Source organism: Coregonus clupeaformis, chromosome 21, assembly GCF_020615455.1.
Source record: "Coregonus clupeaformis isolate EN_2021a chromosome 21, ASM2061545v1, whole genome shotgun sequence".
Taxonomy (NCBI): Eukaryota; Metazoa; Chordata; class Actinopteri; order Salmoniformes; family Salmonidae; genus Coregonus; species Coregonus clupeaformis.
Genome location: NC_059212.1, coordinates 19,441,086 through 19,457,288, shown reverse-complemented (window position 1 = coordinate 19,457,288; position 16,203 = coordinate 19,441,086). Strand labels below are relative to the sequence as shown.

General features: G+C 41.1%; 2 protein-coding genes across 2 annotated transcripts in view; one reads left to right on the top strand and one right to left on the bottom strand.

Annotated features, from left to right (window-relative positions):
- Window positions 1-10,763: 10,763 nt before the first annotated feature.
- On the top strand, window positions 10,764-13,692 carry LOC121535029 (zinc finger protein Gfi-1-like). Its single transcript, XM_041841705.2, has 6 exons — window positions 10,764-10,898; window positions 11,151-11,351; window positions 11,601-11,995; window positions 12,136-12,273; window positions 12,427-12,592; window positions 12,810-13,692. Exons 1-6 carry the CDS (start codon window positions 10,787-10,789, stop codon window positions 12,986-12,988), a joined length of 1,191 nt encoding a protein of 396 aa, XP_041697639.2. The 5' UTR covers window positions 10,764-10,786; the 3' UTR covers window positions 12,989-13,692.
- A 93-nt stretch (window positions 13,693-13,785) lies between these two features.
- The window catches only part of rpap2 (RNA polymerase II associated protein 2), a 20,144-nt gene continuing 17,726 nt past the window's right edge, over window positions 13,786-16,203 (bottom strand). The window contains exons 11-12 of the mRNA XM_041841704.2: window positions 15,794-15,862; window positions 13,786-14,505 (exon numbers count right to left, since the gene is read on the bottom strand). Coding sequence (XP_041697638.2) covers window positions 14,322-14,505; window positions 15,794-15,862 — 253 coding nt within the window. The 3' untranslated portion in view covers window positions 13,786-14,321. The remainder of the gene's footprint in view (window positions 14,506-15,793; window positions 15,863-16,203) is intronic.

Sequence of the window (16,203 nt, the reverse complement as noted above, 5' to 3'; positions counted from 1 at the left end):
CCATTCCTGAGCAAGCTCTGCACTGGTGGTGCCCCGATCCTGCAGCTGAATCAACTTTAGGAGACGGTCCTGGCGCTTGCTGGACTTTCTTGGGTGCCCTGATGCCTTCTTCACAACAATTGAACCTCTCTCCTTGAAGTTCTTTATGATCCGATAAATGGTTGATTTAGGTACAATCTTACTAGCAACAATATCCTTGCCTGTGAAGCCCTTTTTGTGCAAAGCAATGATGACGGCACATGTTTCCTTGCAGGTAACCATGGATAACAGAGGAAGAACAATGATTTCAAGCACGACCCTCCTTTTAAAGCTTCCAGTCTGTTATTCTAACTCAATCAGCATGACAGAGTGATCTCCAGCCTTGTCCTCGTCAACACTCTCACCTGTGTTAACGAGAGAATCACTGACATGATGTTAGCTGGTCCTTTTGTGGCAGGGCTGAAATGCAGTGGAAATGTTTTTTTGGGATTAAGCTCATTTTCATGGCAAAGAGGGACTTTGCAATTAATTGCAATTCATCTGATCACTCTTCATTCCATTCTGTAGCTCAATTGGTAGAGCATGGCGCTTGCAACACCAGGGTTGTGGTTTCGATTCCCACGGGGGCCAGTATGAAAAATGTATGCACTCACTAACTGTAAGTCGCTCTGGATAAGAACGTCTGCTAAATGACTAAAATGTAAAATGTATGCAAATTGCCATCATCAAAACTGAGGCAGCAGACTTTGTGAAAATTAGTATTTGTGTCATTCTCAAAAGTTTTGACCACGACTGTAGAAGCACTGGGCAGAGATGTCAGTTCAATATCTAGTTTTGATTTACATTTGATTGAGTTGTCAACTTAAGTGAATTAAATGTGATATCAACAAAGATTTGAACCATGTCATTAGATTTAGGTTAAAAGTTGCTCATAAAAAAAAATCTAATATTTTTGCAAATCCAATTCATGTTGATTCAACGTCATCATATTTTATTTTTTTGCTGAAATGACGTGGAAATTAAATTGATTCAACCAGTTTTTGGCCAGTGGTAATCAACATCTACCCCCCCCCCAAACATTTTTTAAAATATATTTTTTAAAGAAATCACCATCTCACAAACTGCATTGTGAAATATCGTCTGACTCATGAGAATGTTGGGTTGAATTTAAGAATGCTCAATGTCGAAATAATCATCAGTCAGTTTATCATTGGTGGATGGAGACAGAATTGCAACGAATCTGTGAACTCTATTTGCCATTTTTTACAGCAGCAGCCTATTGTGAGTGAATTGAAAAGTAACTTCCACCCATAGGTCTGAATCAACATATGAGTCTGAGTTTCCACTGACCAGAGTGTGAGGCATTGTGAATACGTTGAGCTGCATCATCATGAGAGGATGTTTCAATATAACAACTTATGCATTTTGGATGTACACACCCTGCTGGATGTACACACCCTGGCTACTGAACCACTGTTCCACTTGGTTATCCATGTATGTCTGCTACTCTGTGGCTCCAACGTCCTGCAGTGATGGCAGGGACAGCCACACCCAGTTCAGCTTGCAAGAGTAGATTTTAAGAACATAACACAATAAATGACTTTTGCCAAAATGTGTTCACTATTGGAATCGGTTCTTAAGAAAAAAACGTCCACGTTCCAATACCCTTACTAAGTATAACATTTAGAATATATGCTCAATTCATTGCTTCATAATTGAAGGTAGGCTAGTATGAATTAATTGGGTCAGAGCCAATGAGTCCCTTGTAATTGAAGCAGCCACGCCCAGTGAAGTGCCCGCTCTGCTGATCCAGCAGTTGGTGATGAGTAGAGATCATTGACCTATATGTGGAGACTTACCCAATGAGCACTCTACTGTGATTTATCAGTGCAGTGTCATGCTGCAGTCAAGCCTTGGAGAGGCCCTTACTCCACGGGTCACATGGGTCAACTATAAGACAGGGTGCTTGAAACGTTGATTTAAAAGAAATCACTACTGTGTGTGTACCTCAGGGCCGGCCTTACCAGTCCAAATAAAATATTGAAATATTGATAATTTATTTGACCGAGACGCACTACGAAAGAAAGATGCATCAATCTCAGATAAAGCTTCCGAGCGAGCGAAACAGCGCCCCTCTGTCTCAGTATGTGTAGACCATGTATCTGATGCTGTCTGGTCATAAAGAGTATGGCATGTCATACTATTTCTGACCAGACAGCATCAGATACATGAGCTAAATCTAGAGCAGCGCTGTTTCACTCGCACCGATGCTTTCTCCGGTGACATACAGTGGTGGTCAAAGGTTTTGAGAATGACACAAATATTAATTTCCACAAAGTCTGCTACCTCAGTTTTTATGATGGCAATTTGCATATACTCCAGAATGTTATGAAGAGTGGTCAGATGAATTGCAATTAATTGCAAAGTCCCTCTTTGCCATGAAAATTAACTTAATCCCCAAAAAACATTTCCACTGCATTTCAGCCCTGCCACAAAAGGACCAGCTGACATCATGTCAGTGATTCTCTCGTTAACACAGGTGAGAGTGTTGACGAGGACAAGGCTGGAGATCACTCTGTTATGCTGATTGAGTTAGAATAACAGACTGGAAGCTTTAAAAGGAGGGTGGTGCTTGAAATCATTGTTATTCCTCTGTTAACCATGGTTACCTGCAAGGAAACACGTGCCGTCATCATTGCTTTGCACAAAAAGAGCTTCACAGGCAAGGATATTGCTGCTAGTAAGATTGTACCTAAATCAACCATTTATCGGATAATCAAGAACTTCAAGGAGTGAGGTTCAATTGTTGTGAAGAAGGCTTCAGGGCGCCCAAGAAAGTCCAGCAAGCGCCAGGACCATCTCCTAAAGTTGATTCAGCTGCAGGATCGGGGCACCATCAGTGCAGAGCTTGTTCAGGAATGGCAGCAGGCAGATGTGAGTACATCTGCACGCACAGTGAGGCGAAGACTTTTGGAGGATGGCCTGGTGTCAAGAAGGGCAGAGAGGAAGCCACTTCTCTCCAGGAAAAACATCAGGGACAGATTGCTATTCTGCAAAAGGAACAGGGATTGGACTGCTGAGGACTGGGGTAAAGTCATTTTCTCTGATGAATCCCCTTTCCGATTGTTTGGGGCATTCGGAAAAAAGCTTGTCCGGAGAAGACAAGCTGAGCGCTACCATCAGTCCTGTGTCATGCCAACAGTAAAGCATCCTGAGACCATTCATGTGTGAGGTTGCTTCTCAGCCAAGGGAGTGGGCTCACTCACAATTTTGCCTAAGAACACAGCCATGAATAAAGAATGGTACCAACAAATCCTCCGAGAGCAAGTTCTCCCAACCATCCAAGAACAGTTTGGTGACGAACAATGCATTTTCCAGCATGATGGAGCACCTTGCCAAAAGGCAAAAGTGATAACTAAGTGGCTCGGGGAACAAAACATCGACATTTTGGGTCCATGGCCAGGAAACTCCCCAGACCTTAATCCCATTGAGAACTTGTGGTCAATCCTCAAGAGGTGGGTGGACGAACAAAAACCCACAAATTCTGACAAACTCCAAGCATTGATTATGCAAGAATGGGCTGCCATCAGTCAGGATGTGGCCCAGAAGTTAATTGACAGCATGCCAGGGCGGATTGCAGAGGTCTTGAAAAAGAAGGGTCAACACTGCAAATATTGACTCTTTGCATAAATGTAATGTAATTGTCAATAAAAGCCTTTGACACTTATGGAGTGCTTGTAATTATACTTCAGTATACCATAGTAACATCTGACAAAAATATCTAAAAACACTGAAGCAGCAAATTTTGTGAAGACCAATACTTGTGTCATTCTCAAAACTTTTGACCACGTTTCAGCAGAGAGGAAGAGCAGAAGCGAGAGGGCTCACTCTTAGCAAAATCTGATCTCTGGTTTCAGTCTCTTGCGAATTGGAAAGGAAAGTTGGCGGATGCTGGTTTGCCCTAAAGTAAATTGATGTTTTTGACAAAATTATATAATTACTCCTGTCTAAATAAAAACATTCAAAATGCTTCACCAGAGAGCATGACTTTGCTACAGAGGATCATTATTATTATAGCTGTGGATTGTTTCAAATCACATGTGTGTAGGCCTATGCCTACTTGTGAATCAAGCAATTTGGGCAGCGCATATTGCAATATGTCTAGCTCAGGGGTGTCAAACGTCCGGCCCGCAGGCCGGATCAGGCCCGCAAACGGGTTTAATCCGGCCCGCGAGATGATTTTGAAAAAAAATATATAATAAAAAATAGAATAATAATAATAATAATTTTGTAAAGTATAAAAATGCGCTGCAATTTTTCAATAAAATAAACTGCTGTTCCAATTGCGTCCACTGGATGGCGCAATAGCAATTGTGTTAAGCAAGCAAACTGTTTATACCGGGGCAGAGCAAGTAGGTCAAGCACGTGCAGCCAATGAGCTACTTTGTTTTGCCCGCGATATTTATTACGGCTTCTACTTTTAACATTATGTGCTTTGGCACCCTCATTGCCCCAATATGTCTCTGTCAAAAAAGAGAAAAGTGGACGCAGAGTGCAGAGTGTTCCAAGAAAAATGGTCATCCTATTTATTCACGGAATTGAATGGGAAAGCTGTATGTTTGGTGTGTTCAGAGCATGTTGCAGTGCTAAAAGAATATAACCTTCGTCGCCACTATGTGAGTCTTCATGCCGACAAATATGACAACTTTCAAGGACAGCGGAGATAGAGAGAAGGTGAATGAACTGTTGGCGGGTCTGAAGAAACAGCAGTCTGTGTTTACTCACAGCCGAGACATCAGTGACGCTGCAGTGAAAGCTAGCTACCTCATTGCTAATAAAATCGCAGTGGCTTCAAAACCATTTAGTGAGGGTGAATTTGTAAAAACATGCATGATGAAGGCAGCGGAGATTGTGTGCCCTGAAAGCGGCAGGCTTTTGCAAATATCAGCCTGACAAGAAACACAGTTGCAGACAGGATTTCTGATCTTTCAGTGGATTTGGACAGCCAGTTGAAGCAAAAGTAAAGTCATTTATTGCGTTTTCGGTTGCAATTGATGAAAGCACGGACATTACAGATGTTGCACAACTGGCCATTTTCATCCGCGGGAGTTGATGACACATTGACCGTCACCGAGGAGTTCGTGGAGTTGGTGCCGATGACAGATACAACGACAGCAGCAGATATTTTTACCGCACTCGTCGGGGGGCTGGACAGGGTCGGAGTGGACTGGTCCCGCGCTGTCAGCCTGGCTACAGATGGTGCGCCCTCAATGATCGGGAAAAAAGCAGGCGTTGTGACAAAGTTCAGAGAGAAAGTGCAATCTGCAAATGGAGGACGTGATTTTTTGACTTTTCACTGTATTTTGCACCAGGAGGCTTTGTGTTGCAAGTCATTAAAGATGGATAACGTCATGAAGGTGGTCATCCAAACTGTTAATTTCATCTGATCCAGAAGCCTGAATCACCGTCAGTTTGACAGCCTTCTCAGAGAGAAAGACCACATCTATGGCCTGCCATACCACACTGAGGTAAGATGGTTAAGCCGAGGTGCTGTGCTGAGGCGTTTCTTTGATTTACGAGAAGAAATTGAACAGTTCATGGAAGAAAAGGGCAAACCAGTGTTAGAATTTCATTCCGCAGAATGGATGCAGGACCTTGCATTTATGGTGGATGTTACAGAGCACCTGAATAACTTGAACAAACAGCTGCAAGGGCGCAACAAAGTTGTCACGCAGTATTATGACAGCATACGTTCTTTCAAGTTGAAGCTGTCATTGTGGGAGACGCAACTTGCCGGTGGTGATGCAGCTCACTTCCCCTGTCTGAAAAATGTGTGCGCGACCCAACATGTGGCAGACATGAAGCGGTTCAAAGATAAAATAACGGGACTGTTACGGGAGTTTGAGCAACGCTTTCAGATTTATGTTTATATGTTTTTATGTTGATGTGCTATTGTTTTTAATTGATTTTATTTTATTTGTATATTTAACCTATTCTTGACTCTGTGGTTCTTGCACTTGTTTGGGGAACAGGATTTCATTATTTTTATCTACATTTCTGCCTGAGAAATGACACCCTGATATAGTTCTGTGATCTGTGATATACTTCTGTGAATCACTGAGGCATTGTGTGTTTGTGTGTTCTTTGTCCTCAGAACTTTCAAATAACTTGAGGTGTTTTATGATTAATAGTGATGTTGTGCTTTTGGACACTGTCCTCAGGCTCCAGCTTTATGTTTATATGTTTTTATGTTGATGTGCTATTGTTTTTAATTGTTTTTATTTGATTTGTATATTTAACCTATTCTTGACTCTGTGGTTCTTGCACTTGTTTGGGGAACAGGATTTCATTATTTTTATCTACATTTCTGCCTGAGAAATGACACCCTGATATAGTTCTGTGATCTGTGATATACTTCTGTGAATCACTGAGGCATTGTGTGTTTGTGTGTTCTTTGTCCTCAGAACTTTCAAATAACTTGAGGTGTTTTATGATTAATAGTGATGTTGTGCTTTTGGACACTGTCCTCAGGCTCCAGCTTTATGTTTATATGTTTTTATGTTGATGTGCTATTGTTTTTAATAGATTTTATTTGATTTGTATATTTAACTTATTCTTGACTCTGTGGTTCTTGCACTTGTTTGGGGAACAGGATTTCATTATTTTTATCTACATTTCTGCCTGAGAAATAACACCCTGATATAGTTCTGTGATCTGTGAAACAGTTCTGTTAATCACTGAGGCATTGTGTGTTTGTGTGTTCTTTTTCTTTAGAATTTTCAAATAAACTTGACGTGTTTTATGATTAATAGTGATGTTGTGCTTGTACTATTTTGGACACACTGTCCTCAGGCTCCAGCTTTATGTTGTATGTTGATCGTATTAAAACAAAGAAAACAATCTGAAGTTGTTGTTTTTAAGTTATATATACCATGATTTTTCCGGTCCGGCCCACTTGGGAATAGATTTTCCTCCATGTGGCCCCTGAGCTAAAATGAGTTTGACACCCCTGGTCTAGCTGATTGAGTTAGTGAAAAGCATCTAAAATATGTGTGAAGATAATGTGTCTTGAGTATAATTAAAAATGTTGCTACAAGAAGGGGAGGGGTGTCGCTTTGGATAAGAGCGTCTGCTAAATGACGTAAATGTAAATGTAAATGGCTGTGTGGCTGTGAAAAATGGCTGTGAAAAAACGTGACGTCAAAGGCCCATCCAACTGATTCGTTCTGGCGCAGGCCCTGGTGTACCTCACTCAGGTAAAATATTGATATCTATTTGATAATACAATAAATAAACATATTACCAGACATATTGAAGTTCTCTTGCATTCAATGTTTATTAAATTATATTAAAATCCCATTACCCGGCCATCCCCAATAAATAAACCTTTACCACCTCCTTGTCATGTTTGTGAAAGATGCAAAAGGTCAACCGTTCAATTGAAGAACATTCAAAACGTTTTAGAACATTAAAGATTTCCGATTAGGCAAATAATGTTCTCTTAGCATAATTAGGCAAACATTACAGTGCTTCTCATTTGTAATGGTATACACTGAGTACACCAAGCATTAGGAACAATTTCCTAATATTGAGTTGCACCCACAGAGCCAAAACAACAAAAAATGTGTCACTGTCCCAATACTTTTTGAGCTCACTGTAGATGACAAAACACTACCACATCAATGAAGGATAAACTATTAAATAAAATTTTCCAGAGTTTGATTTGTCTATTCAAGGTACATAACAAACAACCGCATGGCCGGTTTACTCAAACCCTTTTCTCACAACAGAAAGATAAAACATTTAGATTTCTTCATCACACTATGAGTTTGTTCAAATGAAGCCCTATCTGTAGATCACCTAACCCTAAAAAGGAACCAGTTTCTTCTCCTTTTCTGGCGAAAATGACAGACAAGATCTTTCTCTCTCACTGTCAGTGAGAACATCTCTGCTGTTGTTCAGTTACAATGGGTAACTGAACATTGGCTACTGTTCCAAAGCTCTATTCTGCAGAACTGATTTCGCAAGAAAGAGCAACCGTGAAAGTGATCCAGTCATCTTACAGTGGCTGTAATAGGCCTATTGGTAGTTGAGTTAGAAGCAGTCCATGGTCAGCTGGTGCTGCAACATAATGGTTTTATGTGGGCCTAACTACAATAAATGGCTGTAGAAATATAAGTAAGTTGGGGAAAAAACAATGACTTGCCAAATATATCGGAAATAGCTGAGATGGTGTCGCGATCAAGCAAAACCTAGATCTTTGTGACACATTGACCAGTCTTTTTACACCTATTTGAAGAGCAAACCTCTCTGCCAAAACAAAGATGTGATTGCATCAGTGAAGTAATTCCTATTAGTGTATTTGTGCATGTGTGTGTACTTGTACTTGTACTGTGCATGCATGCGTTTGTATGGTAGAAAGAAAAATGCTTTTTTTTTGTCCAAACAAGTAAAAACTCTCATCAATGTCAACAACAAGCAAAAGGTTGTGATGTCCTGTTAAGAATGCTTTTAATGATGGAGACCAAATCTAACACTATCAATACCAAGAAGACAGCCAATGGCTACTACTGGCTACAAGAAAGACTTGAATACTGCTATGAATTATACCTCTTCAACACAGAGCTGTGAATGGTCACCTAATGATAAGCTTGCACTGACCGCTGTCAAGTGCATCAGAAAACCAAGCGGAGAGTGTGGTTGAACCCTGACCTCTCAGCAACAAAATCCAGCATGCTCCTAAACAGGGGCACAATAACCAAGAAACTCTGAGTAGATTTCCACACTTCTGCTTCCATGAGATTCCTAGTATTTGCCCACTTTGGATAATTTACAACCAGAAGCTGTCCTGTCTTGCTAACAAGGGGTCTTGTTGATCAGTAAGATTGATAAGGGTATCCTTTTCTGAGGTGATGATTTGTAAATTGTTCATAGCATTCAACAAGTCCAGGAGAGAGCATTTTCTCTAGTGTTTTTGTGTTTTCATAAACTCTAACACTAAAAATATCGCCGTAATATAGACAAATAGGACTGCTGTAGCTTTATACCTGTGCAGCTTAAGGAAAATGTACACAAGTTGTATATTTTGAAAGCCACATTTGTCCACTTTCTTGACTTTATCTGTCCTGCTTCAATCTTTTAACATTGAATATGGGGAAACCTCAACAAAAGAAGAAGGGTGAGTGATTGATAGAGAAACTGTAAAGATACACACTGATTCGAAGAAAATCCTATGATCACATGACACTCTGAGAATAAGCTTTTCCGGTTTTTATTTTTAATAAATTTGCTACAATTTCTAAAAACCAGTTTTTGCTTGTCATTATGGGGTATTGTGTGTAGGTTGATGAGTGGAAAAAAACAATTTAATACATTTTAGAATAAGGCTGTAACGTAACAAAATGTAAAAAAAGTAAAGGGGTCTGAATACCTTCCGAATGCACTGTAAGATGAGTCTATCAGAAGTAGGCTTATCAGACCTTACTTTAAAGTCATTTGCCTCATTGCAAAAGTGTGATTACCCATCACTTTAGAATGGATTGCAGTCAAGAAGATTCTGTTGAAAACTTTCAGGGCGGTTTCCCAGACCAAGATTAAGCCTAGTCCTGGATTTAACAGCACTTTCAATGGAGAATCTCCATTTTGTACGTTTGCCCACTGACAAAGAAATGATCAGTCTATAACTTTAATGGTAGGTTTATTTGAACAGTGAGAGACAGAATAACAACAAACAAATCCAGAAAAACGCATGTCAAAAATGTTATAAATTGATTTGCATTTTAATGTGGGAAATAAGTATTTGACCCTTCTGCAAAACATGACTTAGTACTTGGTGGAGCCCCAGGCCGAGGGAGATTGCCAGTTCTTTTGTGTTTCTTCCATTTGCGAATAATCGCACCAACTGTTGTTACCTTCTCACCAAGCTGCTTGGCGATGGTCTTGTAGCCCATTCCAGCCTTGTGTAGGTCTACAATCTTGTCCCTGACATCCTTGGAGAGCTCTTTGGTCTTGGCCATGGTGGAGAGTTTGGAATCTGACACATAAAAGTATTTTGAAATTGACATAATTACATATATTAAAATACATTCGTTAATCCTTCCTCTGAAATTTGAAGTGCTTCAATTTACTTCCATATTAGCCTATTTTCTTCTCAATCCTCCTCCAGCACAATGTTTGTTCACAGTTTTTCATTTAAATCCATGTTGCGTTTCCTTGTGCCGCCTCAGATCCACTTTCCGTTGGAATCCCTTGAAGCAGAGGTCGCACCTGAACGGTTTATAGCCGGAGTGCTTGCGGCTGTGCGTGATGAGGTTGGAGCTCTGACTGAAGGCTTTCCCCGCATAACTGGCACTTGTGCGGTTTCTCACCTGATAATGTAAACAAACAAGTTGCATTATGAAAGTGTCCTATGTCAATTTTAACCCGTCAACCACGGTAAAATATAAACCAAATTGAATCATGTCATCTGATTTTGAACCAACGCAAATGTCACTTGCCATTAAAGGAAACAACTATATGTTCTCTAAATTATATTTTAGAAAATATAATAAGTTGTCGTTTACAATCACACTCGGAGACCGTGGGGTCAGTGGTCCCTTTGGCCACTTGACTCACAACACCTTGTAAACGCGCAAGTGTCTTTGCGCAATGCGCATGCTTCATCTCATGCCAAATAAATCCCCATGCTGGATGAACCTGTCAACCAATGGTGTTCAAATCTTTCCGGAGATAAAATAGGCGGTGTGGATGGAGAGGATTTCATCACAAGTGACCAGGGACCTTGAGCGTCACGCAGTGAATAGTAACCATGCCGAGGTCATTTTTGGTGAAGAGTAAACGGGCACATAGCTACCACCAACCTCGATACCTGGATGATGAGTACATAAGACTGGATACTAATTTATCCTTTATATGCGCAGGTGCGTCCATTTATGATGCTGCAGTGCTTTCAATAAATGTCATGCGTAATTGTCATCCATTAGCCTTTACGCACACAAGGAAGAATTAGCCAACGTTTGTTTTAAAAACCTGTAGTGATACGATTTTAATTTCTCTAAATTCGCGTGGAATGTTTTATGTTTCACTTTAGATTTCACAAATACAATATACATCTGTGATGAATATTATGAGCTTGAATGATGTGCTAATCTTTGCTTTCTCTGTGACTATAGAGCGCAAACCGCAGGTTGAGTTTGAGGGGAGCTGTGACGCGCAGGATGCTCATAACCATGGCAAGCTCTACCCCGAGTCCCATCTAGTACGCACGGCTTGCCTCTCCTCCACCTCCCTGCTGAGCTGCGTGGGCAGCGTGTGCGACCGCTTCTCGGACTATGACGACTACTGGCGCCCTCCATCTCCATCTGCATCAGCGGGTCTGTGTTTATAGTTTGTTGTGATGTCTATCTTTGCTCTGTCCTTGGTCACCATTACGCATATGCACAATGCATCTCCAAACATGGTTATTTGAGACTGTCCCTCAGCATTTCATATGTATCACTTTTTATCCTGTCCCATGGAGGTTTACCTGCATATTAAAAGGGTGTATTATTGAGTCATTATTGGCTATTTTTGTAAACAGTATTTGGAAACGTGACAACTCATATAGTCCAAATGTTTTCCAGATTCGGAACAAGGTTTCACTCCGTCAGTAGTCAACGCTCACCCATTCGCCATTCCATTCCCCCCTTATGCATGGACTACCTACTCTGGCTCCGAGCTCAGGCACATTGTGCAGCGAACATCCCAACACAATCTCTCCACAGCTCTGGAGCCTGACACACAGATGGGCATCGATGGATCCAAGGATGGTGCCACCAACTCCCCCATTTACGCACAGCGGGGCCCGCACACTGGATTTTACCGGGACATTGGGTCTACAGTGTTCCCTACCTATAGAATGCGGTACGCCGATAAATTATACTCGGACCTCAAGGTCTCTGAAATCAAGTCCGAATCCGATCTCATCTGTTCCGGTATAGAACCAAGCGGATCGTACAAATGCACGAGGTGTTTCAAGGTAAGCCTATCCACGCTCATCTACCACAACGCATACTAGGGTCAATTGTTCGATTTGAATTAGATGGTTTCCACTAATAAACACATTCGGCGTCAATCTGGTAGGCTATTAATTATGATCGCTTTCATTTTCTCCAAAAGGTCTTCTCGACACCACACGGTTTGGAAGTTCACGTCCGTCGGTCGCACAGCGGAGCACGACCCTTCGCCTGTGGAATGTGTTGGAAAACGTTTGGGCACGCAGTGAGCCTGGAACAACATAAAGCCATTCACTTACAGGTAATTAAGGCTCAAATGCCTCCGTATTTGCTAAAAAACTGTGTAACGCATGCGTAAACCATAAACAAAAAAAGGAACGAAATCATAAGATGTACATGGCAACAAGTCACACTCTCACATAACTGCATTTCTCACATCTTACCTGATTCACAGGAGAGGTGCTTCAACTGCAAAATCTGTGGCAAAAGCTTCAAGCGATCGTCCACACTGTCCACGCACCTGCTCATCCACTCCGACACGCGCCCCTACCCCTGTCAGTACTGCGGGAAGAGATTCCATCAGAAATCGGACATGAAGAAACACACCTTTATCCATACGGGTGAGAGATTACGCTCACACCACAAAATATACGTTCATGATTTAAAAATATTATATACACGATTTTGCATTAGCCTATTATTCAAAAGTGTCAACCAAACAAAAACGTAACATATTACGTTTCTAAGTCAGACAATTACGAGAAGAATAACAGCACTTCAATATGGAGAACTCAAATGGACACTTTCATAATGCAACTTGTTTGTTTACATTATCAGGTGAGAAACCGCACAAGTGCCAGTTATGCGGGAAAGCCTTCAGTCAGAGCTCCAACCTCATCACGCACAGCCGCAAGCACTCCGGCTATAAACCGTTCAGGTGCGACCTCTGCTTCAAGGGATTCCAACGGAAAGTGGATCTGAGGCGGCACAAGGAAACGCAACATGGATTTAAATGAAAAACTGTGAACAAACATTGTGCTGGAGGAGGATTGAGAAGAAAATAGGCTAATATGGAAGTAAATTGAAGCACTTCAAATTTCAGAGGAAGGATTAACGAATGTATTTTAATATATGTAATTATGTCAATTTCAAAATACTTTTATGCAATATTATCATTGTTAATAGGCCACTGTAGGCCAAATTGTATTTTTTAATAAATATGCCTATGGATTAGTTAGCCTATTTTCAGAATAACATTTTACCCAACACAAAGTACATGATTTAGAAGTTTTGGTTGTGATGCCCAAATAGGCCTATTTATCTTTGTGCATGAATCATTTTTCTTGTTTTCTTCTCTAGCAGAAGAAAACGATTAAATGAAATACTACTCAGCAATTGAATGCCTAGTAGGCTATTTGTGAAAATGTCATATTAATCAATTCCTATTCTATTCCAGCTTTCATTATCAAACACTGTCACTTTATCATCTTTAGTGTATAACAGAATCCAATATACATTTTGAATGGCCCCTTATCTTTTGTAAAACATCGAAGGGCTTAAATTCAAAAGTGCAGGAATCTAAACCAAACATGTTAAAATATATATATATATATTATTTATCTGTATGATCCTAAAATGTTTGAATAAAAATAAAATCTAGACTGTTGCCCATTGAACGACAGGTCAACTAAAATGAAGAAATGATTCAAAGTTCTCAGATTCCTTTTCCAGTCGTGTGAGCCACCTGGTCTAAACCAAATATCTTCAGACACACGTTGTTAACACACTTGGAACAAATGAGATTACAACACCATAAACTTAATGTGAAGGTAGTTCGGAGAAATAGCATCACTTTTATTGCACCATCCTCTTCCAGTATGTATGGCAATATAGTCGACAACGCATGACGTTTTTATACACAGTGGAAAACCTAAGTGTGATTTATTTGGTTGTAGAGGCATAGGGTTAAACATTTGAGGCTTGTAACTTTAAAGATTTGATTTAGACATTTACAGTATCAACAGATTCACTGTATCAACAGATTCACTCAACTATGCACCAGTGTAAGAATGTGTTTGAAAACAAGCCTATTCAATGATACAGTATGCCTAAACAGTCTTCATTTCAGAACACTAAAGCCACATCAAGCACTGTCCATACCCCCAGAGAAGATGAAAGTCATTATTTGACTCTTAATTCTCAATAATATAATAGAATCAATCAAACAGAAAAAGCAACCAAAACAAATAAAAAGGATAACCGGGCGGATATCTCTAGCCCTTGCAGTTCTTATAATAGGGGGAAAATGTAAAGGGTTGTTGTCTAGAAGAAGTTGTGTAGAATAGAGTTTCATTGATTTGTCTGCTGTTTCTCTATGTGTGCGTGTGGACAGAGGGCTGGGGTTTTGAGTAGCTGGACTAGGCTCTGTAGGTCCTGGTCCTGCAGTGGGAGCTCCTGCATCAGAGTAGAGAGATACTCTACTGAGGCCGGGCTCTCCAGGGCCTCCCGCACCACCGGGGATACCTCTGATAACCTGCAAACAAACAAACAAACATGGTCAGGAAAAAACTAAGGCCTATTAGTAAATAAGTACAAGACTTCTAGATGGCAATGTGACTAACTTGACCATTTTCAGAAATCTCATCAACAGCGCAATGCACATGTTTGTAAGGTTTAAGGGCACACTGACCAGGATTTGGGAGGGATTGGAAATTCACTGCATGGCCTTGTTGTGATGACGACCCCCCCCCCCCTTTACGATGCACTTATAATGCAATATAAGACATGTCATAAGAGTCTTTCTTACAGTGTCTTATTATGACCACATCTTAATGATCAGGACTAAATAACATGCATTTTGAGTCAGTTGAAACCAAACTGTGGTTGATAGCAGTGCCACTTTCAATTAGTTAGAACCGTCTGTTTTGTCAGCGTCTCACTCAATAGGGCGTGTTACTTTACTAGTTAGTGACTATAGGACTAAATCAAGACCACATTAGTAGATATGGTAATATTAGATGAAGAAGGCATCATCCCCCATTTATTTTGACAGCTATAAATCAGAGCTGAAGTTATGGCCCCTCTCTCCTCTCTGGGGTGGTGTACACAGTGGATCAGCTAGGGATGGGGTGGAATGTTTCCCAGGGCCTGTGTGCGTGTCGTCCCTGGCTGCTGCATCACGGATCTTGAGGGGGGGGTAATAAGGTGGAGGAGATAAGGCCGAGAGGCGTTTGTGTGTACACAAACGGGAGCAGCATGGAACTGTCCTGTACAGTGCCTGCTAGGCTCACGCCCTGCCCGCCACCAACCTGCCAGGGGAAGTGACACACACACGCCATCTGGCAAAAGCAAACAATGCAAGGGCACGCAAACACTGTAGATTGGAGATGTCACACACACACCAGAGTGCACCATATACTGTATACCACACTGTATATATATCAGAGGCCACCATAAACACGCATGCGCGCACACACGTACACCTTTGCATTGCTGCATCTATGAGGGCCTATGTATGCGTTTTTCATAATAATGTACAAATTCTATGCATATGTTGATGAAATCATGTGTTTTTACAGGTTGACTTTCACTTTGTTTGAGGTCGATCAAAGAGGACAACCAAAAGAACACACACACGTGCGCACACACACGCGCACCCTGGACACACACACAAGCAGAGATAAATCCCTCTAGATTGAGTTTGTTGAGAGGGTGTTCCTCCAGGGGATTTTTCCCCCTGATTTCCTCTGTCCTGATCCTACAGAGGCCTAGGCTCTCCAGCTGTTCCTGCAACAGGACAAACACACACAAGGTGCACTTACAAATGGAGGAGCACCACCGCAATCAGGGTCCACTCTGGGCCTTTGTGGATGATGTTGGTGTTTGTAAATCTGGAATGGAAATAAAGAGAGACAGTAAAGTAAAGAAATCGATACATTCACATGTTTTGAGAAGCTGAGAGAAATGAGTACTGCCGTTCGGCCTAACATCACTATGATTTCCATAAAAGAGTAAACACATAGAAAGACAAGTCTAAATATCTGGCCTTCCCTTCAACTTGGCCATAAAGTCCAACCATATGTCAGACAAAATCATAGACAAAACAATTATAGTTGTTTATATGACAGTTTGTTGTTTAAGCTCAGGGTGCCATTTCAGCAGGCCTCAGCAGTTGGTGGAGAATTCCTGGAAACAGGCCTCTCACTGGAGGTGTAACTCAAGTGGTTCGCTA

Excerpts from the sequence above, each read along its gene's own strand:
- LOC121535029 (XM_041841705.2), top strand. The coding sequence starts at position 10,787 with ATGCCGAGGTCATTTTTGGTGAAGAGTAAACGGGCACATAGCTACCAC. Across the intron at positions 10,899-11,150 it reads TTTATCCTTTATATGCGCAG|AGCGCAAACCGCAGGTTGAG; the intron begins GTGCGTCCATTT and ends CTGTGACTATAG. Across the intron at positions 12,274-12,426 it reads ATAAAGCCATTCACTTACAG|GAGAGGTGCTTCAACTGCAA; the intron begins GTAATTAAGGCT and ends CCTGATTCACAG.